This window comes from Lampris incognitus, chromosome 11 (assembly GCF_029633865.1).
Source record: "Lampris incognitus isolate fLamInc1 chromosome 11, fLamInc1.hap2, whole genome shotgun sequence".
In the NCBI taxonomy this organism is placed as follows: domain Eukaryota; kingdom Metazoa; phylum Chordata; class Actinopteri; order Lampriformes; family Lampridae; genus Lampris; species Lampris incognitus.
The window spans coordinates 32,490,596-32,516,239 of record NC_079221.1 but is presented as its reverse complement, the minus strand read 5'-3'; the positions used below and the strand labels follow the sequence as shown (position 1 = coordinate 32,516,239).

Genomic DNA, 25,644 nt, shown 5'->3' with positions numbered 1-25,644 from the left:
CGTAGCGCTGTCATGTCTCACTCCATGTAGGATGTCACTCAAGTTCTACTGTATCGTAAATAAGTCTCCTGTCAACCCTGGGAGTTGTAGTTCTCTCATGTTCCTGTCACTGTCCACTTAATGAATATGAATAAAGTTTTATTGTTTCAATTCATTGAAATGGGTCGTCAGTCACAGGAACTGTAGAACCTCAGCCGTCTGTTCAATTCTGACCAGTGAGGAGATCCAAAAAAGACCCAATCTATTTTCCTTCATCTGTGGGAGTTGTAGTCTTTGCACCCGTCTTTTAAATAAAGTATTCCAGTGAAATAATATTCAATGTTCTTCATTTATTTTCAACACTGGGAATCAAAGTGGTCATCGTTCTCCAGGCCGATGGTGAGCATGGGTTCTTGACCCGGTCCTACCAAATCACTACCCAGGTATAGGTGGTTCTGGTTGGGGTTGTGGATCAGGCTCTGGTGGAGGTTATGGTTTTGGTGGTTGTAGTTTGGGTGAATTGGCTGGCTCTGATGTTGGTTGTTGTGGTATGCCACTGAATGATGGTGGCTAGTGGTGGTCTTCCTCATTGACAGGTAGTACCGATGACAGCACAGTATCACCAGCAGTGTTACAGTGGCCAGCAGCAGGAGGGCACCTCCTCCCACTAACACATAATACCAGTAGGCAGGAATTGGCTGCACTGGCACTGTGTCTACTGTTGGTTCCATCCCAGACATGGCACCCCCTGGAGGGCAGGAGGACACATTACATGTCGGCTTGATGGAAGAGGGAGGCAGGCATGCAGACCACACCGTTAAGTGAAATACAGTCAATCTCCCTGGAATTTGAGCAGTGAGCTAAAGTTGGCTTGTTTTACTGTTTACTTAGGTTATTTAAAAGGTGAATAAAGATATAACACATTACATACAAAATCAATATCAGGCAGAAGACCAGACTGTCATCAAATTTAGAAGTCTTAACTGGGCACTATATTAAGCCATATTGACACAATGACAGCAGCAGAAAATGCCAAATTAAGCTCACTGTCTTTCACTTAAACAATTAGCGGTATATTCTTTTTTTCATATAATCAATTTTAATAGTGAATCTATATTCTTTGTTGTGTTGCACATTTTGTACATTGTTGCTTTCTTTATCAAAGGCAAACAGCTCAGGCATTAGCTTCACATTGACAGGCAGAGGCTCATGCCATGCTGGAGTTTAAGATCTGAGGATCTGATGCAAACTCTTGATTGTGCAGTGATTGGCTGGTTTTGATTTTGGAGGGATGGGGTGTTAATTGATTTGTTTTTGTTGTTGTTAAAAAGCAGCTGGTTCTATCACGGGAAGATCAGAGTGAAAGGAGGAGAGAGAGTGTGAGCCTGACATAAGAGGAAAGGAAGTGCGAGAGGAGGAAGGAGAGAAAATTAAGTTGCTTCATATTTAAAAACAAAGAACAGAAAGACATCGTAAGGAGTGAGAAAGGGACAAGAGAAAGAGAGGGAAAGATGGAAAGAGAGAGAAAGTGCTAATCCATGATATCTGTAAATCCCGCATTAGAGTGTTTGTCTGAAATTCCAATACTGTGTTAACTTGCTTTGAATAAAACCTGCTGCAAAAGAGGCTGAGGAAGGATGAGATTGAGAGAAAAATAAAAAGATAGCAAGAAAGAAAGGAAGAAAGAGGAGATTGAGAGAGAGAGAAAGAAAAGTTAGCAAGGAAAGACGATAAACCAGCATAGGCAAGAGAAAATGTCAGCCAGGAATAAGAAATAAGCGATAGAGAAATAAGAGAGTTGAAGGTGAGAAGAAGGAGGGAGAAAAAAGTGAATTATATTGGAGGAGAGAAAGAGAGTGGTGGAGAAGGAAAGATAGAGACAGAACCTCAAGGAAAGTCAGCGAGCTTCTTTTTTAAAGTTCAGGCGGACTCTTTAAGGGTTTAAACTGTGCTTTGATTGTAAAAAGTGCTCTGAGCAGCTAGCACAGACAGCCTTCCCACAAGTGGATTAAGACAGTGATGATTTCCAGGGCAGCAAATTGACCTCAACTTTCACTTAACAGATCTAAGCAAAAGAACTCAGGGGGAAGGAAAAAGTTCTGCAAAAGTGTCAAATTTCTAAAGTGGGATCTGAAGTATTGCTTTCAAGGCAATTAAAGGTAGCTAGTAAGCTTTCTTAATTAACACAACTGTCATTCTTCCTTCATTAAGTCTGACCAAAAACAATACTCAGCAGCAAATTAACTAAAATAGAAGTTAGATGAGTGAATTGGGGCTGTAATTTGAGTGTGTGTGTTTTGTATGAGCGTGAGTGTGTGTGCAGATGCGTGCAGATGCGTTTGTATATCCCTAGCATGCACATGTCAGTTGGTCTGCCAGCCATTTCCTGCCACAAGCCAAACGCTTTCTCAACTGACATAGATATCACAAGCAATTCCATGTGACAGCTGTTGCATCACACTGTGGCGAAGCTGCCCTTGATTACTGATCTGTGATCAATTACTGATACTGCAAGATCAATGAGCTTTCATTCATGTTCTTCACCAAGAACTTGTTACAGTATATCAGAAAATGTAAAGGTAATGGTCAATCAGTAAAACCAACAAACTGCTTTCCAATTGTATCAGTTTGATAACACTTATCATAATGTACAGTATATTAAGGTACTTCTGGTGGATCAAAAAAGTTGGATACACTACATCTAGCCAATAAAATGGGAGTAAATAATTTTTTAGGTGGATCGATACCTGGTTGTATCTACGCTTTGGTGCATTTTTGTGTCTATCTCAAGGGTTCTTAAATGTTTCAAGCCTGGTCTGAAGTCAGAAACTGAATCCTTCCTTCTGATATCTTGGCCATCCATCCATCCATCGGTTATCCCAGCCACTTAGAGGCTGGAGCCTATCCCAGCAGTCATTGGGCGGCAGGTGGGGAGACACCCTGGCCAGGCCACCACACACACACACACACACACACACACACACACACACACACACACACACACACACACACACACACACACACACACACACACACACACACACCCCTAGGGACAATTTAGTATGGCCAATTCACCTGACCAACATGTCTTTGGACTGTGGGAGGAAACCGGAGCATCCAGGGGAAACCCACGCAGACACGGGGAGAACATACAAACTCTACACAGAGGATGACCTGGGATGACCCCCAAGGGTGGACAACCCCGGGGTTCGAACCCAGGACCTTCTTGCTGTGAGGCGACCACACTAACCACTGCGCCACTGTGCCGCCCATATCTCGGCCAGTGAAAACATATTTAAAGACACTATTGTTCTTATGGAGCCTACAGGCCTTGAGCTAAACCAAGTTAAAAAAAAGCCAGCAAGCTTTGGGTCAATGAATTAGAGATATATTTCATATAACCCCTGGTTTTTGAAGTTCAACACTTCATTGTTTTGGAGACTGGTACAGTTATTTATATTTTGTTTAACTAAAAACAGTATATAAAAAAAAGAAACCAAACATGTAAAATTGTGTTTTATGTCTAAATGTCTCAGTGAGCAGCCCACCAAGTAAAATTGCTGGTATTAGAAAACTGACTTGGCACGTAACACAGATTCTGATTCTGAACCTTTTTTAAAACTTGGAGCCAAAACTCGAGCAACTTGAAATTCCTCCTTGGGCCCCAGATCTTTAAAAATAATACCAGTTTACATGTTTTGTGTGGGAAACCCTAGTGGCGTAGGCCTCTGGCCAAATATTGGGCCCCAGTCCAGACACTGGAAAACAGGGAGATCTGGTATCATAACCTGTCCAAGCCCTTTCTGTCTGTTTTAAGAATGGCCTGCTCGAAGATCAGAGACAAAAGGACGAATGTAGAAGGAGAGGGAAGAACAAGAGAGGGCAAGGTGGAAGAGAGGGTAGGAAAGGAAGGTGTGAGAGGAGAGCAGGAGAGGAGGAGTTGAGAAGAAGACAAAAGGAAAGATTCATAGAGGAAATCAACAGAAGAGGGGGAGGGATGGAAGGGGAAATACAGAGAAAGTAGTGAGAAGGCAGGGAGAAATGAAGGAAGAAAAGGAAAACATTTACTGGAAAGGAGGAGAAATGTTTGCAGAGGTTCCCTCTCAGGCTTTGAACGCAAAAGCAGAACGAGGTCAGGATACAGATTCAGTCAACTAGCTGTGGCTCTGGTGGAGTGGCTAGGGTTAAGTATCCCTAAAGAAAGCTGACAGGTCTAAACCCAGGTCTTCCAGTTGTGGGACAACATCAATCCTGTCCAAGAGACTCATACCTCCCTCAAGAGTGGTGAAGGATGTATTGATGGAAGGAGGGAGAGTTGGAAAGAGGAAGAGTTTCTGTTTTAAACATATATGTTTAAATTTGAGGGATGGTAAGAACAGAGGGAGATTGTCTATCGCTGCCTTCCCAATGATATCTACGCAGCAATAGTAATTACTCCTGCAACGCCCCAGGATGTTTACAATACAGACCAATAAAATAGTGAATATTGGTTCAATTTTTAATGCTGTCAATGCATGCCAAAGGCATACAATCATAACTGTGACACCAGCAATTATGCATGTTGCAAATATGAAGTCTTAAATGCATGCCAACGTCATAGCATAACATGGTGAACACCCTCTGTGTGCTACGGCATAGTGTGTTGTGTGACCATACATGCAATTGATATACATTATCTTCATAAAAGGGGCACAACAATTATACACAGCAAAGTAATTTGTCCAACATAAATACAATAATTCTGTCTGAACAGTGCTAAATCCCAGGGTGTTGTTCTGCCACAGTTATGCATAACCCTCATTGTGGTTGAATCTGTTCGCAATTTAAAAAGTAATTCACTTCCACCAATGTTGCTTTTGCTGGCAGTAATCCCGCTATTGTTGTTTAAAGAAGCCATTAATTCTGTACTCCAGTAAGGAAGATACAAGGCCAGGCCACATTAACAGGAGTCTCAGTCCAGCATGCGGGGAGTCATGCCGACACAATGCATCGGATGCTGTCATAGTAATCTCATGGTTGAATTGTGATGACGTCACGGATGCTGTCAAGTCAACTTGTAGTTAATTTTGGGTCTGGACATGGATTGACACGTTAGCTTGTTGTCTGACTCGTGAATGGTCTTTTGTGTGAATGCTCACTCTGAGGAACAGCACTAGGGGCCCTATCTTACACCCGGCATAAAGCGCAGTGCAAGTGTCATCGTTAGTTTCTGACCAACGCAGTTGTAATTTTTCCACCCAGCATCCATGTTGTTTAAATAGCAAAATGTACTTGCACCCATCTGTGCGCCCATGGGCATGTTGGTCTTAAATGAGGTGAAGTCAGGCTCATTGTTGGCGCATTGCTATCTTGAGGCAGCGGAAAGCAATTGCGCCATTGAACAAAAAAAAAAATATCAAAATGGTTATAATATTTACCAGAAGAAGTTAATTGCAGTAACGAGGTATGAAATTGGCCAATTATTTGACCAATTGTGGCGATACTTATAGGTATTTAAACGGACCCATCAGATTGAGGGTGTCTGTCACGACCCATCAAACGAAAGAGCCTAGCGAAAACGGATCAGCGATGGATCGACTTTCCAGCAATGTCGATACAAGACGATGTAAGTTGAACAGGGCGCTTTGGTGGGGTCCTGCTGCTCCCGTAGACACGGTCTGCTCACGCGCTTTCACTTCGTGCACGAGCAGATCCGTTTCCTCAGTAGAACACTGTTCGTTTCTCCAACTTGCCAAATCCGCCATTTCAATAGCAATGCGCCAAGATGCAAGTGCAGCTGGCTTTTAAAGGGAATGGGAGATGACACTGATTGGTTTAATCCATGTTACGCCCCAAACACACCTATGATTATCTAAGAGACTAAGTACAACCGCTTTGTGCCGTACTCTGCACCCAGATTATGCGCCATTTAACTAGCAAAAGTGGATTTGGACAAGCCCTAAATGCACTTGTGCCATGCACTTTAGACCATGCGCTTTAGACCATGCCTTGTAGATCGTTTAAATAGGGCCCTGGGACTGTTACATCGTATTCGTCATACTGGTAGATGCTCTAATGTGGAGATTAACCCCATTTAGGTCTTATACACCTAATACTGTATAGGCACTTTCTTTTCATAGACTGTGCTGGGGTTTAGATAGATAACTTTTATTTCATTATTAACAGTGTATGATGAATCTACATGCAAAACAAAAGAGTTTACAAGGTTTAGGTTATCCTTTACTCCTACATGTGCTCAGTCAATCAGTAAGTAAGCGATGTTTGAAAGATTTCAACCCCGTGTATTGAACCAGAACCAGATGCTCTAACAAGGCTTCTCAGGGCCAGTGCGGTGCTGTGAGCTCAGCTTAGCAACAAGCAGGAAGCAGAGACATTTGGTACAGGAAGTAGACAGGGAACAAGAGTCAAACTCACCGGTCATGTCAGGAGGGAAGGCAGGGTATGGCTCTGGAAAAAAAAGAACAAAATGATAGGTAAATAAATGTTAAGGTGTATGGGACTTATTAGTTTAAACAATCCTGTAGTGATTCTGGTAAAAAAAAAAAAAGCATGTTATGGCCTAGTTCACACTTACATGGGTATTTTTGAAAATTGTTTTTTTCTCTTTCATTCTTAAAAAAAAAAATCTCTGTCCAAATGAAAATGCAAAAGCACAATGGAAGCACTGTCGAACATTACAAACCAACAGGGGGGCGATATAACCCTAAAGCCATGTGGACCAATCAGAAGCATGGGGGAAAAAAAAGCCCAAAACTCAACTTTCCCCGTCTACACAGAAAACAAGAGTTTCTGAACATCTTCACACCGGATGGTCCGTTTTCAGTGACCTAGAACTTAATTTGCTTTTGGACGAAAGGCCAAAACACAGAAAAAGCTGCATTTTCAAGAATACCCATGGACTAGGGATTAGACTAAATACGCAAGGAAACATGAAAGTTCCCTTGACATGGTATTCTTCTGGGGACAAGGGTTCATTTTTGTCCAGAGGAAATAAAGTCAAAGCAGTTGGACTCTCAGTTGGTGATAGAAGTTTGGATAACTGACACTATTGTGTTAGTTGATAAATTCAGTCTTCTAATTTCTGGAATAGCTCAGTAGCATAACATTTACCTGTCATATAACCATTGTTTAACCAAGGGGTGACTTGATTCAAAATTTGGTTGCCATATAATCATTTGATATATCTTATTTGGCAGACACTTCTATATAAGTACCTAATAATACTTTTCAGAGTACCTGAAAGAAAAAGGAAAATATTGGAAATTGAATTTACCCAAGTGGGAACTGAATGTGTTACCTTGCACTTACTGGGCTACAAATGAGGAGGGACTGAACTTCCCTCTTTGGGAAAGACCTGTGAATTCTGACTTGACTTGACTTATATTCCCACTGGGTGTACCTGAGGTGAAATGTAGGACAATGTACCAGCCTTGGTTGGGAAAAAGATATTCATTCTATTTTAACGTTTTGTCCCTCAATGTGAAATGCAGTTGCAAATACTTTTTTTTTTTTAGATACTTTATTGATCCCCATAGGGAAATTATGCTCTGCGTTTAACCCATCCTAGCTGTGTAGCTAGGAGTAGTGGGCAGCCGCCATGCAGCATCCGGGGACCAACTCCAGTTCGTCTTGCCATGCCTTGGTCAAGGGCACAGACAGGAGTATTAACCCTAACATGCATGTCTGTTTGATGGTGGGAGGAAACCGGAGCACTTGGAGAAAACCCATTGCAGACCAGAGGAGAACATGCAAACTCCACACAGAGGACGACCTGAGATGTTCCCCCCAAGGTTGGACAACCCCGGGGTTCGAACCCAGGACCTTCTAGCTGTGAGGTGCAGCACTAACCACTGTGTCACCGTGTATCAATGGAGGGGCACGGTGGGGCAGTGGCGCTATGGAATACGTACAATGGAACTACAGAATACAAATACATGGAGCTATGGATTTAGTACCAGTGACATAGTTTGACGACTGAATTAGCATAGTACGGTGGGAGACTGCACTACATGATGATTGCTGAACTGCAAGAATGCCCTGTGATGCCTTTTTACTATGACACACTTCAGTTCATTCTGAGAAAACTGTAATGCTGTGTAGACCTCCAAGATGACAGGGACTCCAAAGCCTGTAAATCTGGGTGAAAGCAATTGTCAGAGAATGGGGAGAGAAAAAAAAATGCAGATTGCTTTCTCTCGCTCTCCCTTTCAATCATTCTCTAACCTTTGCCTTTCCTTTAAATTCACTCTCCTCCAAATTCCCCCTTCACTGTCCCTCTCACTCACTTCTCTACCATAAACACACTCGCTCTCTCTCTCGGTTTCTCTCTCTCTCTCTTCTAATGTTCAGGTGAGAGACTGAGTGTTGGATTGAGGGCAATGAATGGAGAAAAGAATGTCTGGCAGAGAAATGGGGGGTCTGTGAAGAGAAAACAGTGGCTGAGGAGCAGAGGAATGGAGAGATGGAGAGCAGCGGTAGAGGTGAGGGAGGCAGAAATGCCAGCAGAGACTTCAAATTACTACTGTTTATTACTCGCCGGAGGACGTAACATATATTCTGCAAGGTGTGTGAGTGTGTGAGAAAGGGTGAGAGATGGAGAGAGACAGAATTGAGAAAACAAGGGAATGTGTGTGAGAGGAAGAGCTAAAAAGATGTCAGAGAATGAACAAAGGGAGGACAAAAAACATTGCAGAGAAAAACACGAAAGAGAAGATGAGCGAAAAATATATGAGAAAGATGAACGGAAGGATGATGGAGAGGAAACAGAAGTCTGTGAGACAGCTTGCCGTTCAGAGAGACGGAGAGAAAGTACGCCTCTTTAAAATATGTTGAATTAAACATTTAAACAGTAAGGAAACAGGTTTGGCAGGGTGTGTGTGTGTGTGTGGGTGTGTGCCTACTTGCATAGGATATTTACCAAAGTCATGGGAGTCAAATGAAAAGGATTTAGAATTGAAGTCCATGTCTAGTCTGCAGCATTCCTCATGTGCTCAAACATACCTGGCTAATAAAAAAGGACTCTGGTGCTGCATCTTTCTTAAGCTTCTCTGACTGTAGTTTTCACTCTAGGTATTTATGCATTCATATCATTTCAACAACATGATTGCACACTGCAAAGCGCTCATGCTCATCTCACTTCCCAGGGAGTATTATTGTCTGGTTGCCCAGAGCATACCTGTATGCCTGTGTGAGGGAAAGAGAGAAAAGAGTGTGCACTCCATTCTCTCTCTTTCTCTCTTTCTCTCTCTCTCTCTCTCTCTCTCTCTCTCTCTCTCTCTCTCTCTCTCTCTCTCTCTCTCTCTCTCTCTCTCTCGCTCTCTGAATGTGTGAACGTGTCTAGTTCTGTCTAGTATTTTGGTGGCAGACTAATTACATGTTGCTCTCTTGGTGAATAGTTGGAGTATTGTCAATAACACTGATATATTTGCATCATGCAAAGACCTCCCTCTCTTTCACACAAACACACACACACACCGCCTGTCTACTAATATCTTCTTGCGTGCCCAGCTTTGTTTATAAATCAGACTAAAGGGGAGACCGGATGAGAGGGAGAGAGAGAGGGGGAAAGCAAAAAAAAAAGGAGGATGAGAAAGATGATAGAGAGGGGGAAATAGAAAGGAATGAGGCAATAGAGGAAAAGAGAGAGGGAGATATAATGAAAGATAGATTAGAATCCATGCCTAAAGGCCATTTGTGGCCTACTTCTGTTTTTGTTTTGCTTTTTTCTTTTTTATGAACAAGAAACATAATGATTTTTTTCTCCTCTCTCCCTGCCTGCTGGTCTTTGGTGAAAGCATAGCTTAAAGGGTCTGTCGGGGAAGAGAGAGAGACAGATTACAAGACTTACGTGTACATTGCTCTAGCTCGATGTTACTGCTCATGTGGATGTTATCTATCCTTATGTGTCCTCTGGTCCCATGCTCAAAGGAACCCTCAAACACCACCTGGTAGAGAGAGCGAGAGAGAGAGAGAGGAAGAGAAAGAGGGACAGGAAGAGTGAGAGCAGGGGAGAGAGAGAGGAAGAGGAAGAGAGAACAGGAGAGAGAGGAAGATTGTGGGACAAAGGGAGAGAGGAAGAAAAGCATAAAGAGCGATACATTCAAGGTTCACTTTATAAAGGACAGACTGATAACACTCCTGGGAAAGGACAGGGGGTGGCTGATACTACAGAGTGAAAACAACCCGGTGTGGTGCCATCAGTGTTACAGACTCCTGAGCCGTGAGGCTCTCTACTGAGACACCCCCGACTCAGCTTTTGGGGCATGAACAGGTGGAGCGAGTAACAGAAAGAAAACTGCTGCTGACTGTTTACTGCTCAACCTCAGCCATCATTTTCACCACACAACCATCAAAGTCAGCCCTGTGACTGGAGATACCACTGGTCTGTGCTGCTCATTGACGCCTCTGGTAGCTGATGTACTACTTATTTGGTTGTTCCTCACCCACCTTCATCTCATCTGGTCAGAGTTGCTTCTATGTACTGCATGGTGGATTAGTGCACTGTGGGTTTGATCCAAAATCATGAAAGCCACTTTATTTGACATCGTATTCTTACAACAAATTGTATTCTTACACTGAATTTGTCCTCTGCATTTAACCCATGCTATTGGGGTCCGTGGTGGTGTAGCGGTCTAAGCATCGGCTTTGTGTCGATGCAGTTGCCCACTGGGGACCGGGGTTCGCACCCCGGTCTCGTCAGATCCGACTATGGCCAGATTCGATGAAGTAGCAATAATTGGCAACGCTGTCTTCGGGAGGGGGGTGGAGTCGGCTTGTGTTCGTCACATGAATGCGTCTCTGTGTGTGTCGGAAAAAGCAGTGGGTTGGCCTGGATTCGCTTTGTCACGAAAGTGGCGAGGCGTCTCCTTCGAGACTGCCGGCCAGAGAGATGCAGTTGGCGAACGCATGCAGTACGAGGGTGGGTGTTCGAACTAAAATTGGGATCGATTGGCCACTAAATTGGGGGGAAAAAAAATCAGAAATACATTTTAGAAAAAAAAACAAAACATCCTATTGGAGCAGTGAGCAGCTGCAGCACCCGGGGACCAACTCCAGTTCTTCTTTCCATTGCCTTGGTCAGGGGCACAGATAGGAGTATTAACCCCAACATGCATGTCTTTTTTTATTTTTCCACCTTTTTTTATTAGATAGCGATCGTACAGAGACAGGAAAGGCAGGGGAGAGAGAGGGGATGACATGCAGCAAAGGGCCTGGGCCAGATTCGAACCCAGGCCGCTGCGGTAAGGACTCAGCCTTATGTAGTACGCACGCTACCAGGGGAGCCACCAGGGCGCATTAAGTTTCCTTTATTAATCCCCTGGAGATATTTAGTTACTGTAAATTAGCCCATCCTGTGTAGCTAGGAGCAGTGGGCTGCCGCCTTGATGCAGCGCCCAGGGACCAACTCCATTTCTTCTTTCCATTGCCTTGGTCAGGGGCACAGACACGAGTATCAACCCTAACATGCTTGTCTTTTTGATGTTGGGGGAAACCGGAGCACCCGGAGAAAACCCACCACAGACATGGGGAGAACATGCAAACTCCACACAGAGAATGACCTGAGATGACCCCCAAGGTTGGACAACCCTGCGGTTCAAACGGGTAGCACAATGGCCCAGTGTGCTACCCGACCATGTCTTTTGATGTCTTTTTGATGGATTTACTCTTCAGTATAGTAGGTGCTATATATATATATATATATATATCCATCCATCCATTATCCAAGCCACTTATCCTTAGTAGGGTCACGGGATGCTGGAGCCTATCCCAGCAGTCACTGGGCGGCAGGCGGGGAGACACCCTGGACAAGCCGCCAGGCCATATATATATATATATATATATATATATATTAGTGCAAAAAAGCTAAACAATTAAATCACTGTGCTGACACGATAAAACATACATTTAACGAAATACAAGTTGAATTAGGAGAGACCTACTTGATACTCCTTGGGGCTTTGCGGCAAGATGGTGCGTCCTTCTCTCCAGTGGGGGCCCTGGTCCCCTTTGAGGGCCCACAAAAGTGTCTCCTCCTGGTCGCTGTCCCTGAGCAGGACCCGGAGGCTCGCCTGCGCCTCTCCCTGCAGCTGGTAGTAGAAGAGGAGGCAAAGCGGGCCCCGTTCGGGAACTACCTCGGGGCTCAGCAGGCGGGCTCGCTGATGCTGGGTGTGGGCGCTTGCGTCCAGGTGGAGGTAGTTCCCTGAAAAGTCTGGGGAGGGGGAGAGGAGGGGCTTGCTGTTAGATTAGATCGTGTCCAGTGTTGGTATGGTAGACGGGGAGAGTTGACATTTCATTGGTATTACCAAATATGGCAGAATTGGAGGAACCTGTGTGTGTGTGTGTGTGTGTGTGTGTGTGTGTGTGTGTGTGTGTGTGTGTGTGTGTGTGGCATTCAGCTCACATTACATCAAAGAGCGTTAGGAAATAACACTTAGCAGACTTTTGAGAAACGTAAAATACTGCAAGCATGTACTGTTTACAAAGTAATAGATTACACCGAATACACTCTGAAGTGCACCCTCATGTAAATCTTTACAGCAGCGGGTTTGTACATTGCTTTTTAAGTCCACTTGTATTTGAGACCAAATAAGCTGAAGGAAGGAACTCCAACTGAGGAGGGTGGACCAGAGCAGATTTTCCAGGTCCATGTTGTGATGGAGCTGTGACTGTAATGAGGTATGATGTGGTTATGAAAAACCTAAAATAAATTTCAATAAATTTCATACCGATCTGCAGTAGGGGGCTTAACTGCGAAAACGTCTGCTGTTTCATCATGGCTGGTAATGGATATGACACAAATGAAATCACACTCACTCACACAGACACACACACACACACACACAAACACACCTGCCAAAAGTCCTGATCACTCTGAATGCTGACACCTCATTCTGTGGCTCTCCTCATTTTTGCAACTTAGTCAGCACAGCCATCATAACTTCACAATACAGCCGCCATGCATGTGTGTGTGTATGCTGGTGTGTGTTTTCCTCTAAACACTCCATCAATTATTAATCTCATTCACTTCCTTTCTCTTCTCTAAACTCAAATGAGGGATGGAGGGAGAGACGGGGCACAAAGAAGGCTAAGAAAGAGAGGGAGGGAGCAAAGAGAGAAAGAAAGCGAGAGAGACAGAAAGCGAGAGAGACAGAAAGCGAGAGAGAGAGAGAGAGAGAGAGAGAGAGAGAGAGAGCGAGAGAGCGAGCAATCTACAGTGTTTCCCCATCCCAAACAGGACTATAAACACTTGCTGGCTACTGTGTTTGGCTGTTTGTCTATTAAGGCCAGAGAGTGAAAGCTTCGCTGGAGCTGAAAATAGCGTTTTTATCGATAGGCAGACACTAAGGTTGACACCTCAGATGGAATAAGAGAGAGAGAGAGAGAGATGTGGAGAGAGTAAGTGAGAATAAGTGAGAAAGAAAGACAGAATGCTGTAGGGTAAAACAGAAGATAGGTGAAAAGACAATAAGGCAGAGGAAGAGCAAAGGAAACAAATCAGAGAAAAGGGAAAGGAAAGTCAATGAGGTATCAGCAAAAGAGAAAATAAAAGTGAGACAGCAGAGAAAGGAGAGAGACATAGAGTTATAGAAAAATAATGAAAATATGGGGAGAAGAGCTAAATAGGGGCAGACCACAAGTGCCAGGTAGATCTCATTTGTTCTTCCTGCCTGTCTGTCGATCTGTCTGCCTGCCAGCCTGCCTGTCTGCCCACCCACCCGCCCGCCTGTCTGCCTGCCTGCCTGTCTGTCTGTCTACCTGCCTGCCTGTCTGTCTGTCTGCCTGTCTATCTGTCTGTATGCCTGCCTGTCTATCTGCCTGCCTGTCTATCTGTCTGCCTGCCTGCCTGTCTGTCTGTGTGACCGCCCGCCTGCCTGTCTGTCTGTCTGTCTGTCTGCCTTTCTGTCTACCTGCCTGCCTGCCTGCCTGTCTGTCTGTCTGCCCACCTGCCTGCCTGCCTGTCTATCTGTCTGTATGCTTACCTGCCTGTCTACCTGTCTGTCTGTCTGTCTGTCTGTCTGTCTGTCTGTCTGTCTGTCTGTCTGTCTATTTATTCCCACCGCTATACCAACATTAGAAACTGCTGATCCCTCCTCAGCGTTCTCTCTCTCCTCCCTTCTAAGATGAGATAAAAACTTCTCACAGATTTCGCCACACATCAGACTTAATGAATAATGGATTTGGGTTGAGGTTACTCTATTTCTTTACTCCAAGGCAAGGGGGGAAAAAGGGGACCTAAATTACCGGTGCTCATTAAATACAGTTAGAGAAAGTTGCAGTGTTTTGCTCTCCCTCCGCGTTTGATCTTGGCGAATATACAAAGGGAGAGAATTAATTAACAACTCTCCATGGGAGGGATAGGGATGGATCTAGAACCGGCTCTGAGCGAGACGGTGAGGCATGTGTGTGTGTTTGCTTCTGTGTGCATTTGTGAGTTCATCTTTATGTGTGTGTGTTTGAGAGTGAATATGAGCATGTGGTTCAAAGTGTATGTTTATGTACATGAAGGGCGGATGCCTGTGTTTGTGCATCCGTGTATATATGTGTGTGTATGCATGTATGTGGGGAGACAGCGGCTCAGGACGTAGAGCATGTCATCTGGTAACTGGCGGGTTGCCAGTTTGATCCTAAGTTCCTCCTTGCAAAAATGTCGAGGTGTCCTTGAGCAAGACACCTAACCCCTAACTACTCCCGATGAGCTGGTTGTTACCTTGCGTGGCTGACACCACCGTCAGTGTATGAGTGTGTGTATGGGTGGATGAATGTGAGGCATTCACTGATTGTGCTTTGAGTGGCTGTTGTAGCTAGAAAAGCGCTATATAAATGTAATCAATTTACCAGTTAAGTGTTTATATATAGTGTGTGCGCTCACATATGTTGGTGTTTACATCCTCACCTCTCATACAGTGTGATGCACTGTATGAGAGGTGAGCATTAGATGGGTTTTGGGTAGAAAAGGATTTGTGGAAGACATTCATTCATTCCGATTATCCTTACTCAGGGTCGCGGGGATGCTGGAGCCTAGGACAGGCTGCATCACAGGGCCCCCCCCCCCCCCCCCACACACACACACACACACCAGGGACAATTTTGTACGGCCGATTCACATGACCTGCATGTTCTTTGGACTGTGGGAGGAAACCGGAGCACCCGGAGGAAACCCACACAGACACGGGGAGAACATGCAAACTCCACACAGAGGATGACCCCCAAGGTTGGACTGCCCCGGCGCTCGAATCCAGGACCTTCTTTCTGTGAGGCAACCGTGCTAACCACTGTGTCGCCCATTGCTGCTGGAAGATGATCTAATCACAACTGCTGTCTTCGCTGTAGCGTATAATACACCCAGTGGGGGATTATTAGTGCTTTCATGTTTAACATACATGTAGTCATGTTCGATCACTGGTCTCTCTGCTACTTTTGTCAGAGCCTTGTGGTTCAGTGTGGGTGGGGGTAATATGTGTGCTGTTAAACTTCGATGTCAAAGTGCATGTTAGAGAATAATCTTTTACAGATACGCTCTGCTCTTTTATAAAGTTGTTTCTAATTTTTAAAAGGCGGATATTCTCAATCCATGACTCGCACAGAAGTCCAATAACAAGGCAACAAACACCCTGTTTGAACATAAGGTAGTTCATAAGTGTACTTGGTACCAGAACACCTTAGGCTGAAGATCGATGATAGACTTTGTGGTCGTATTATCAGATCTGCAGCCATGTGTTTTGGACACTCGGGTGAAGAGAGGAGCAGAGCTGTCAACTGATCACTACCTGGTGGTGAGTTGGATCAGATGGCGGGGAAGGCTGCTGGACAGACCTGGCAAACCTAAACATGTAGTGAGGGTGAACTGGGAACGTCTGGCAGAGGCCCCTGTCTGTGAGGTCTTCAACTCCCACTTCCAGAAGAAGTTCTCGTATATCCCGAGGGAGGCTGGGGACATGGAGTCTGAGTGGGCCATGTTCAAAGCCTCTATTGTAGATGCGGCAGGCAGGAGCTGTGGTCAAAAGGTCATCGATGCCTGTCGAGGCGGCAATTCAAGAACCTGCTGGTGGACACCAGTGGTGAGGGAAGCCGTCAGGCTGAAGAAGGAGTTCTTTCAGACTTTGTTGGCCCAGGGGTCTCCTGAAGCAGCAGACAGGTACCGGGAGGCCAGAAGGGCTGCCGCTTTGGCAGTTGCGAAAGTAAAAACTCAGGTGTATGAGGAGTTCAGTGAGGCTATGGAGTAGGACTTTAGGTTGGCCTCAAGGAACTTCTGGCAAACCATCTGGCGACTCAGGAAGGGGAAGCAGGGCTTGACTCAGGCTGTGTTCAGCCGGGGATGGGAACTGTAGACCCGGACTGGGGATGTAGTCGAGCGGTGTAAAGAACACTTTGAGGAGTTCCTGAACCTGACTAACATGTCCTCAGTGGAGGAGGTAGAGTCTGATTACTCAGGGAAAGCCCCACCCATATCCCTGGCAGAGGTCTCTGAGGTAGTTAAAAAGCTCCTCAGTGGCAAGGCGCCGGGTGTGGATGAGATTCGCCCTGAGGTGCTTAAGGCTCTGGACATTGTTGGGCTGTCTTGGTTGACACGCCTCTATAGTGTCGCTGGAGGTCAGGGACAGTACCTGTGGAGTGGCAGATCGGGGTGGTGGTTCCCATATTCAAAAAAGGGGACCGGGATGTGTGCTCCATTTATCGGGGCATCACATTGCTCAGCCTCCCTGGGAAAGTCTACTCTAGGTGCTCTAAAGGCGGCTCCAACCGATTGTCGAACCTCAGATCCAGGAGGAACAATGCGGATTCCATCCTGGCCATGGAACAACGGACCAACTCCTTACCCTTGCGGAAGTGCTGAGGGGGGCATGAGAGTTTGGCCAGCCAGTCTACTTGTGTTTTGTGTACTTGGAGAAGGCTTACGACTGTGTACCCCAGGGCACTCTGTGGGGGGTACTGCAGGAGTATGGGGTACCGGGGCAGTTGCTACAAGCCATCCTGTCCTTGTATAACCAAAGTGAGAGCTGTGTCTGCATTCTTGGCACAAAGTCAAGCATGTTTCTGGTGGGTGTCGGACTCCGCCAAGGTTGTCCCTTGTCTCCGATTTTGTTTGTGATATTCATGGACAGGATCTCAAGGTGCAGCCAAGGTGAGGAGAGTGTCGGTTTTGGGAACCTCACAATTGCATCTCTGCTGAGATGGTTTGGGCATCTGATTAGGATGCCTCCTGGGCGCCTTCCTTTGGAGGTTTACCGGGCATGGCCAACTGGGAGGAGACCCCGGGGCAGACTCAGAACTTGCTGGAGGGACTACTTGTCCAATCTGGCCTGGGAATGCCTTGGGATCCCCCAGGAGGAGCTGGAGGGCATTGCTGGGGAGAGGGACATCTGGAGTGCCCTACTTAGCTTGCTGCCACTGCAACCAGACCCCAGAAAAGCGGCTGACGATGAGATGAGATGAGATAGTCTGTTTTGCCGGCAGCCATACCAACATGTACCCTGGCTCTGCCAAATGACAGAAGCTAAGCAGGTATGGGCTTGGCTAGTACTTGGATGTGAGACCTCCCGGGAAAACTGAGTTGCTGCTGGAAGTGGTGTTGGTGGGCCAGTAGGGGGCAGTCTTCCCTCTGGGCCTAATAAAAACGACAAATATCAAATCCCGATGCCCCAGTGCAGTGAGGGGGACATGGTGCTGTAGGAGATACTGTCCTTCGGTGAGATGTTAAACAGAGGTCCTGACTCACTGTGATCATTAAAGATCCCATGGCACTTATCACAGAGCAGGGGGTTCCCCGGTGTCCTGGCAGAATTCCCCACCTGGCTCTTTCCACCTGGCCACCTAATCATCCCCCCATGTAATTGGCTCAATGATTCCTCCCTCTCCACTTCAAGCTGATGTGAGGTGAGCGTTCAGGCACAAAATGGCTGCCGTGCATCACCCAGGTGGTGGTTGAGGTAAGTTACCCCCTTCAACGTGAAGTGCTTTGAGTGTCTAGAAAAGTGCTATATAAATGTAATGATTGGCCGCTCTGGTGGCCGAGTCGAACAAACCGCCGTTTTTGCAGTCCGCTCGTCATGTGGCTGGGAGGTTCGTATCCCAGACTCGCCGTAACCGGTCACGGCCAGAGCGGGTAAGGCATTCATTAGGCCACCCTTACCCAAGGGATAGTGGGTGTAGATCGGTGTAGTGTTCGGGGACTCGTCGTTCTCCAGCGACCCCTCTGGCCCACCCGGGTGCGTGCGGCTAAGCAACTGAAAGCATTCTCCCTACGCCTCCTTCGCGGCCTGAAGGTGATGCAATCCATGTGAGGCTTCAGCGTGTAAATTAGCGAGAGCAGCCGACACGAGTTTGAAGGAAGCTGGTGTAACGACTATCTCCTTCCTGTGGAAACGTGAGCCAGGGGAGTTATTCGACAAGAGTTCCAGCTATATGCCATCGGGTTAATCGGGTGGGATAAGGGGAAAAACTGGAAATAAATTTTTTTATAAATGCAATGATTATTTATTATCTATTTTGTTCTGAAAAGTTAACTTCCAGGCCGATCCATACTATTGTGTGAATTTTTTTTTTTTAAATTCAACTCCCACGGGTCTGCGGTGGTGTAGCGGTCTAAGCATCAGCTTTGTGTTGATGCAGTTGCCCACTGGGGACTGGGGTTCGCGCCCCGGACTCGTCAGATCCGACTATGGCTGGACTCGATGAAGCAGCAATCATTGGCAACGCTGTCTTCGGGAGGGGGGCGGAGTCGGCTTGTGTTCATCACGTGAATGCGTCTCTGTGTGTGTCGGAAAAAACAGTGGTTCGGCCTGGAGTCGCGTTGTCACGAAAGTGGGGAGGCGGTCTCCTTCGAGACTGCCGGCCGGAGAGATGCAGTTGGCGAACGCATGCAGTACGAGGGTGGGTGTTTGAATTAAAATAGGGATCGATTGGCCACTAAATTGGGAGAAAAAAGGGAAAAATCAACTCCCACAATCCTCTAGGCAGGCAAGCTGCGCAATCTAGTGAACCCAACCCCCTTAGGTGTGATTTCAAAAGCGTGGGCGTCCAAAAACAGGATGGTCGAATCACAGCTTTGAAGTGGCTTTCAAGTGGTCTTCATGAGACTAACAATCCTGCACACCAAAAAAAAAAAAAATAGCCTTCACATTTTTACAACAGATGCATCATGGGACAATTATACATAACCTGTAGTTGTAATTTCATTTCAACTGCTCCTTCTTTCCAACTCATCAAAAAACAAAATCATACATATTTATGGTTTTTGTTTGTTTAAAATGCAGGATCAATTCATTCCAGTCTCTCTTGTCTCTTTTAAATGTCACACAGGGGAAAAAAGCAGCTAAAAACCACGCTGACATGAATTATATCAAGAAAATCATAGTATTTTTCTGATCCCAGCTCTTTGGAAAGACTTGCTCACATAAATTGAGACTGAACTTGTCAAGATCAAAGAAATACCTCCTCAATTCTGTTTGGCGGTGAATTTTCCTTTTAAAGCACTAAAAGGGCTTTCAGTGACAAGTGGCTGAGATTTGATTAGCATAGGGAGACAGCTGCAGACAGACAGGGCGCTGGCCTAATGATTAGCATAGAAGACATCTGCAGACAGACAGGGTGCTGGGCTAATGATTAGCATAGGAAGACATCTGCAGACAGACAGGGCGCTGGGCTAATGGTTAGCATAGGAAGACAGCTGCAGACAGACAGGGCGCTGGGCTAATGATTAGCATAGGAGCTGCAGACAGACAGGGTGCTGGGCTAATGATTAGCATAGGAGCTGCAGACAGACAGGGTGCTGGGCTAATGCCGCTGTAGAACAAGACTTAACGTCATGTAACCGTCTAACACTGAGACAGGGACTCTGCTAAGTCAATTACACACAAGTGCTCACACACACACAGCGTGTGCATTTATGTGTGTAAGCACTCACACATAAATGCACGCGCACACACACACATAAATGCACACACAAATGACACACACATACAAAAACTCATTCACAAACACACACGCTTGCATTCATACATGCACACACACACACACACCTAAATACAGTGATGCACAAAGGGCAGGTTACTGAGGGGGTAGGGCTTGTCTATGTCATGGACCTGTCTGTTCATAAAAGAAGCTGCTCAGTCAACCATAAACTAGATGACTTTAACAGAAACGCAGAGAAAGTGGTGGATAGCAAGGTGTGTGTGTGTGTGTGTGTGTGTGTGTGTGTGTGTGTGTGTGTGTGTGTGTGTGTGTGAATGTTTTAGTTAAGGAAACACAACCCTGCACCTACTGTGTTGTGTGGTCTGATGGTCCCACCTAGAGCAGATTGTGTGTGTGTGTGTGTGTGTGTGTGTGTGTGTGTGTGTGTGTGTGTGTGTGTGTGTGTGTGTGTGTGTGTGTGTGTGTGTGTGTGTGTGTGTGGAGCCTCAGGGAGAGCTAGAGAGCTAAGGCAGCACTTCTGTCAAAGCCATCATCTGACTTATCTGAGCTGTGGGCCGGTGTGTGTGTGTGTGTGTGTGTGTGTGTGTGTGTGTGTGTGTGTGTGTGTGTGTGTGTGTGTGTGTGCGTGCGTGCGTGCGTGCGTGCGTGCGTGCGTGCGTGCGTGCGTGCGCGCGCGCGTGTGTGTGTATGTACATGCACACAAGTGTGAATGAAAGAGAAATGATGAAGAAGAATGAACATGTGTGTGTGTCACTGTAATGGATAGCACAGATTCTTTCTCTTCACCGTCTCGTTAACAGCAGACAGATGTGGGAAATAAACGAGTATTGAGGGGTGGGAGCTGGTCAGTAATAGGGGAGGAGAACTGGTCAAGGGAAATGAAAGGAAAGAGAGCGAAGAAACTGGAAAGAGAAGGGAGATAACTACACTACACTACGTCCGAGATGGAAGTTCCCCCTAAGAGTTGGAATCAGAAAAACCACGACTCTCTTGATCATCACAAGGTGAACAAACACGGGACAAGGTGAAAGAGTGATGTAGGTAAAGAAGAGGCGTAAAGAGAGAGAGAAAAGTGTAGTAGATCAAGGAAAAGAGATGAGAAAGGTGAAGTAAAAGAGGAAAAGTAACGGAGAAAGATAGAAACAAGAAAGAGCGGCGTCCGGGTGGCATGATGGTCTATTCCGTTGCCTACCTACATGGGGAACTCCGGTTCAAATCCCCATGTTACCTCCGACTTGGTCGGGCGTCCCTACAGACACCATTGGCCATTTAATTGGGTGGGAAGCCGGATGTGGGTATGTGTCTTGGTCGCTGCACTAGCGCCTCCTCTGCTTGGTCGGGGCGCCTGTTCAGGGGGAAGGGGGAACTGGGGGGAATAGCGTGATCCTCCCATGTGCTACATCCCCCTGGCGAGACTCCTCACTGTCAGGTGAAAAGAAGCGGCTGGTGATTCCACATGTATCAGAGGAGGCATGTGGTAGTCTGCAGCCCTCTCCGGATCGGCAGAGGGGGTGGAGCAGCTACCGGGATGGCTCGGAAGAGTGGGCTAATTGGCCAAGTACAATTGGAGAGAAAAGGGGAGGGGGAGGGCTGGAATAAAAAAAAAAAAAAACAAAAGGAGGAGGAGAATGAAGGAGGTAAAGTTTAAGTCGGTCCGGTATGAGGATGGTGGATACACTGAAACAATGGGAGGCAGAGATGGAGGGAAAGTGAAGAGGAGACAGTGATTGAAATTCCGAGGGCGGGTGAGAATAGAGGTATGACAGAAGAAGAAAGACTGATAGGGAGAATCTGAAGCGGAGAAGGGAGGAAAAAAACAGTGGAAAAACTCAAGATGAAGCAATAAATAGGGCGAGAGGAAAAGGTCTTTCATACTACAAAACATGTACGAAAAAAACACACCAATTAAGCCATTTCCAAGCTTTCAGAAGATCAGGGTGAAATTTTTACACCGTTGTTGCTCACAATGTTCCCGCTAGCTGGCTCTGGAAAGCTCTGCCACGGGACAGCAGCTTGGTGCTTAATTAGAAGACTGTGGGTTGAGGAAGGTCAGGCATTCCACATGATTACGTTTTCTCCTCTGCAACGAAAGTGTTTTTATTTTTCGAATTCTTGAATAAAGTAAGCCAGGCTTCAGTCAGTTTTAGCACGTGGACGATCTCCCTTCTTTGAATGTGATGCCCCACCGGTTCCATGTACCAAAATAGTTCTTAGAAGCTGCGGGAACCGCCACAACATTTAATTAGTCGGAGGAATCCTCCCAGATTTCCACTCATGTTTTCTTACCCTGAGGAGCCGAGATGGGAGAATAGAGACGGAGGAATGAACGTTGCCGGTGGTTAATTAGAGATAGATTTAGATATCGAGGTGTGTGTCTGTGTGTGTGTTTGCGTGTCTGCTTGGGCATACTCACCAGCTGAATAGACCCCCCCCCCCAAACCAGGACTTTTTCTTGATTCGCTGCAAAGACCTCTTCCATAACTGCATTTAGTGGTCAAACACTAACCATTTGACTGAGATCGGAATAAAGTTTTTTTTTTGGATTTTTCCCCCCTTTTTCTCCCCAATTGTATTGTATCCGGCCAATCACCCCACTCTTCCGAGCTGTCCCGATGCTGTGCCACCCCCTCTGCCGATCCGGGGAGGGCTGCAGACTACCACATGCTGCCTCCAATACATGTGGATTCGCCAGCCGCTTCTTTTCACCTGACAGTGAGGAGTTTCGCCAGGGGGATGTAGCATGTGGAAGGATCACGCTATTCCCCCCAGCTCCTCCCCCCTCCCCGAACAGGTGCCCAACTGACCAGAGGAGGCGCTAGTGCAGCGACCAGGACACACACCCACATCCGGCTTCCCACCCGCAGACACGGCCAATTGTGTCTGTAGGGACGCCCGACCAAACCAGAGGTAACACGGGGATTCGAACCGGCGATCCCGATGTTGGTAGGCAACGGAATTGACCGCTATGCAACCCAGACGCCCTATTGAATAAAGCTTTTCTCCGCGGCCTCACCCCTCAGCTACTACGTGGACCGACATTGTGTGAGTGTGTACGCTTGTGTACTTTTGTTTTTTGTGTCATAACTCATTATGAGATGCTCACTAGTAAAGGCAATGTCATTTCAGCAAAATATGTTGTGCATTCATTCATTCCAAAAAATAGAAATATTACTTGAATTTCATCATTTAGTAGTAAAACATTTTCTGAACATAGACATTTTTTATATTAGATTTTTACTTTCATGCCAGCAACCACTTTGTAAGAGCGGTCATCATTTGCGGCGAACAGTGGATATTTCATCGCTGATTGAAACCTTGGTGGGTTGACTGCTGTCACTCCCTCAGCGAGGGACGTTCCCCAGTCTCCTCTCAAGAGGACACGCACAGGTCGGTTTGAGTAAAATCCACTACTCACCGTCTGATTCGAGCGCCAGGTCCAGACTGGACGTGTGTGTGCCTTGTCCGTTAACTTTGGTGTTGGCTGTGTGCAGGGACCAGCTCACCCCTGACCTGGGATCAGCCGACCAGCCGCACAGACTCTGCTCAAAGTCACACGCAGCTGACAGGGATGGCGTGGTGGCTGTGGGAGAGTCAGTAAATATTTGTCAGCGATGCAGAGAGAGAGAGAGAGAGAGAGAGAGAGAGAGAGAGAGAGAGACTGATTCTGAATGTATTCAGACACTGGTAATGTTCTTGATGTAACATACATGCTGATATGATAAAGCATTACTGGACTGAGAGATTGATTTGAAAGAGAAAGAGAGAAAAAAAAATCAGGATGAGGGGAGGTGAGTAGAGAAATAGACAGAAATAAACAGAAAGAAAGCAAGATATTTCCAAAATAAGGAAAGCAGAAAGTGGAGAGAGAAGGAAGAAAAAAAAGAGAGAGTAAAGACTGGTAGAGTCAGAGTAGAGAAAGTGGGCTGTTATAAGTCATTACATCCAGCACTATAGGATCTGAATGAACAGCAAGGGCCTTTCTGAAGCGCTCAGATGTGAGCCTCCTCTCACTTCAACACCAGGAAGTCTACCAGCCAATCAAATCACTTTACTAGTGCCCTAAGGCCTATGCTTGTGAAAACCATGTTTTCCGCAAAATGTGTGTGTGTGTGTGTGTGTGTGTGTGTGTGTACCATTCTGCTGTTAAAGCATATTCTTAGTAAAGCAGGCTTCCTCAGACTTGAATCTAACACACCTCAAAGTGAAGCCGTGCAGGGTGACTTCATGTGGCTCCACAAACTTGAAGCTTTAAGTGTGATTGTGCGAAGGTGTGAAAGATAGCACAACACGGCCAGCGACAGACAAGCAATGCATGCAGGTGTGGTTAAGAAGTGCACAGGTGTGTGCATTTGTGCAGTTTTCAGCCTGTGCATATTTGTGTATTTGAGTACTTTTGAGCGTGGGAACATGCACATCAATGTGTGTCTCTGTGTGTAGGCAGGAAGTTAAAAAAAAGTATGTTTAAGTGCAATCTGCGTTTATGTTTGAGGCTTCTTGCATTTATTTGTGTGTGTGTGTGTGTGTGTGTGTGTGTGTGTGTGTGTGTGTGTGTGTGTGTGTGTGTGTGTTTACCCAGTCTCATTACAGTCGTGGTCTCTTCAACTCTAGGCAGCGTGGGTGTGGCTGTGTCAGGTACAGTAGTGGATTCTGTTCAATGAAGAGAAAAACAACAACAAGGATATAAGGTAGGATACTATCTGATGCAAAGTATTGCATGGTATAGCAAACATCTGTATAACACACAGCAAGCACAACACTCAGGCAAAATGAATGCAAATGACTTTTTATATATGTGATCTACTTGAGGAGCACTTTAGGTTGAATGCAGTCAAACTACATAGAACAAGGATACGGTCCTTCCATCCATCCATCCATCCATCCATCCATCCATCCATCCATCCATCCATCCATCCATCCATCCATCCATTATCCAAGCCACTTATCCCAATCAGGTCGCAGGAAGCTAGAGCCTATCCCAGCAGTCACTGGGCGGCAGGCAGGGAGACACCCTGGATAGGTCACCTCACACACACACACACACACCCACACACACACACACACACACACACACACACACACACACACACACACACACACACACACACCGAGGGACAATTTAGTATGGCCAATTCACCTGACCTACATGTCTTTGGGGGAAACCGGAGCACCCAGAGGAAACGCACACAGACACGGGGAGAACATGCAAACTCCACACAGAGGACGACCTGAGATGACCCCCAAGGTTGGGCCTACCCTGAGGCTTGAACCCAGGACCTTCTTGCTGTGAGGCGACCGCGCTAACCACCGTAGCACAGTCCTTCCAAAATAATCAAAACCAAGCAACATATTTTTCTGAATATCCAGTTTGCTCTACAACCGCCCCACCGGACAGTGGTTTCTAATGATATTTCAGACCACTGCAAAATTCAATGTCTTTCTTCTGCCCTAATTGCAGCAATGAGATTAAACAGCATTTTTAAGGTCCTGTCTTTGCAAACTAGCCTTATCCCTCTTATTTAAATACTCCACATTTAGCTAGTTTTAGCTAGAGTCAGAGGCATAGCACTCCGGATGCTTTTCCAAACATTGACTGTTTTTTCTTTTTACCAGTCATACGACTAAAGCAGTGTTTTAACGTTGTTTGCCTCCTTTCTTTAATATCACCACTTGATATTAAAGTGCTGTTGTTCACCATCACGTTTTGATAAACTAGCTCTTTGCCCAAATACTCAAAATGCATTAATCTGCAATGAA

The 25,644-nt window shown here is 46.0% G+C and overlaps 1 protein-coding gene across 1 annotated transcript in view; it reads right to left on the bottom strand.

The window, feature by feature from the left end:
- LOC130120355 (neuropilin-2-like) overlaps positions 1-25,644 on the bottom strand; it is a 131,381-nt gene that overhangs the window by 11,125 nt on the left and 94,612 nt on the right. Inside the window, 5 exon segments of the mRNA XM_056288904.1 lie at positions 6,394-6,426; positions 9,827-9,923; positions 11,919-12,187; positions 23,306-23,470; positions 24,463-24,537. Coding sequence (XP_056144879.1) covers positions 6,394-6,426; positions 9,827-9,923; positions 11,919-12,187; positions 23,306-23,470; positions 24,463-24,537 — 639 coding nt within the window.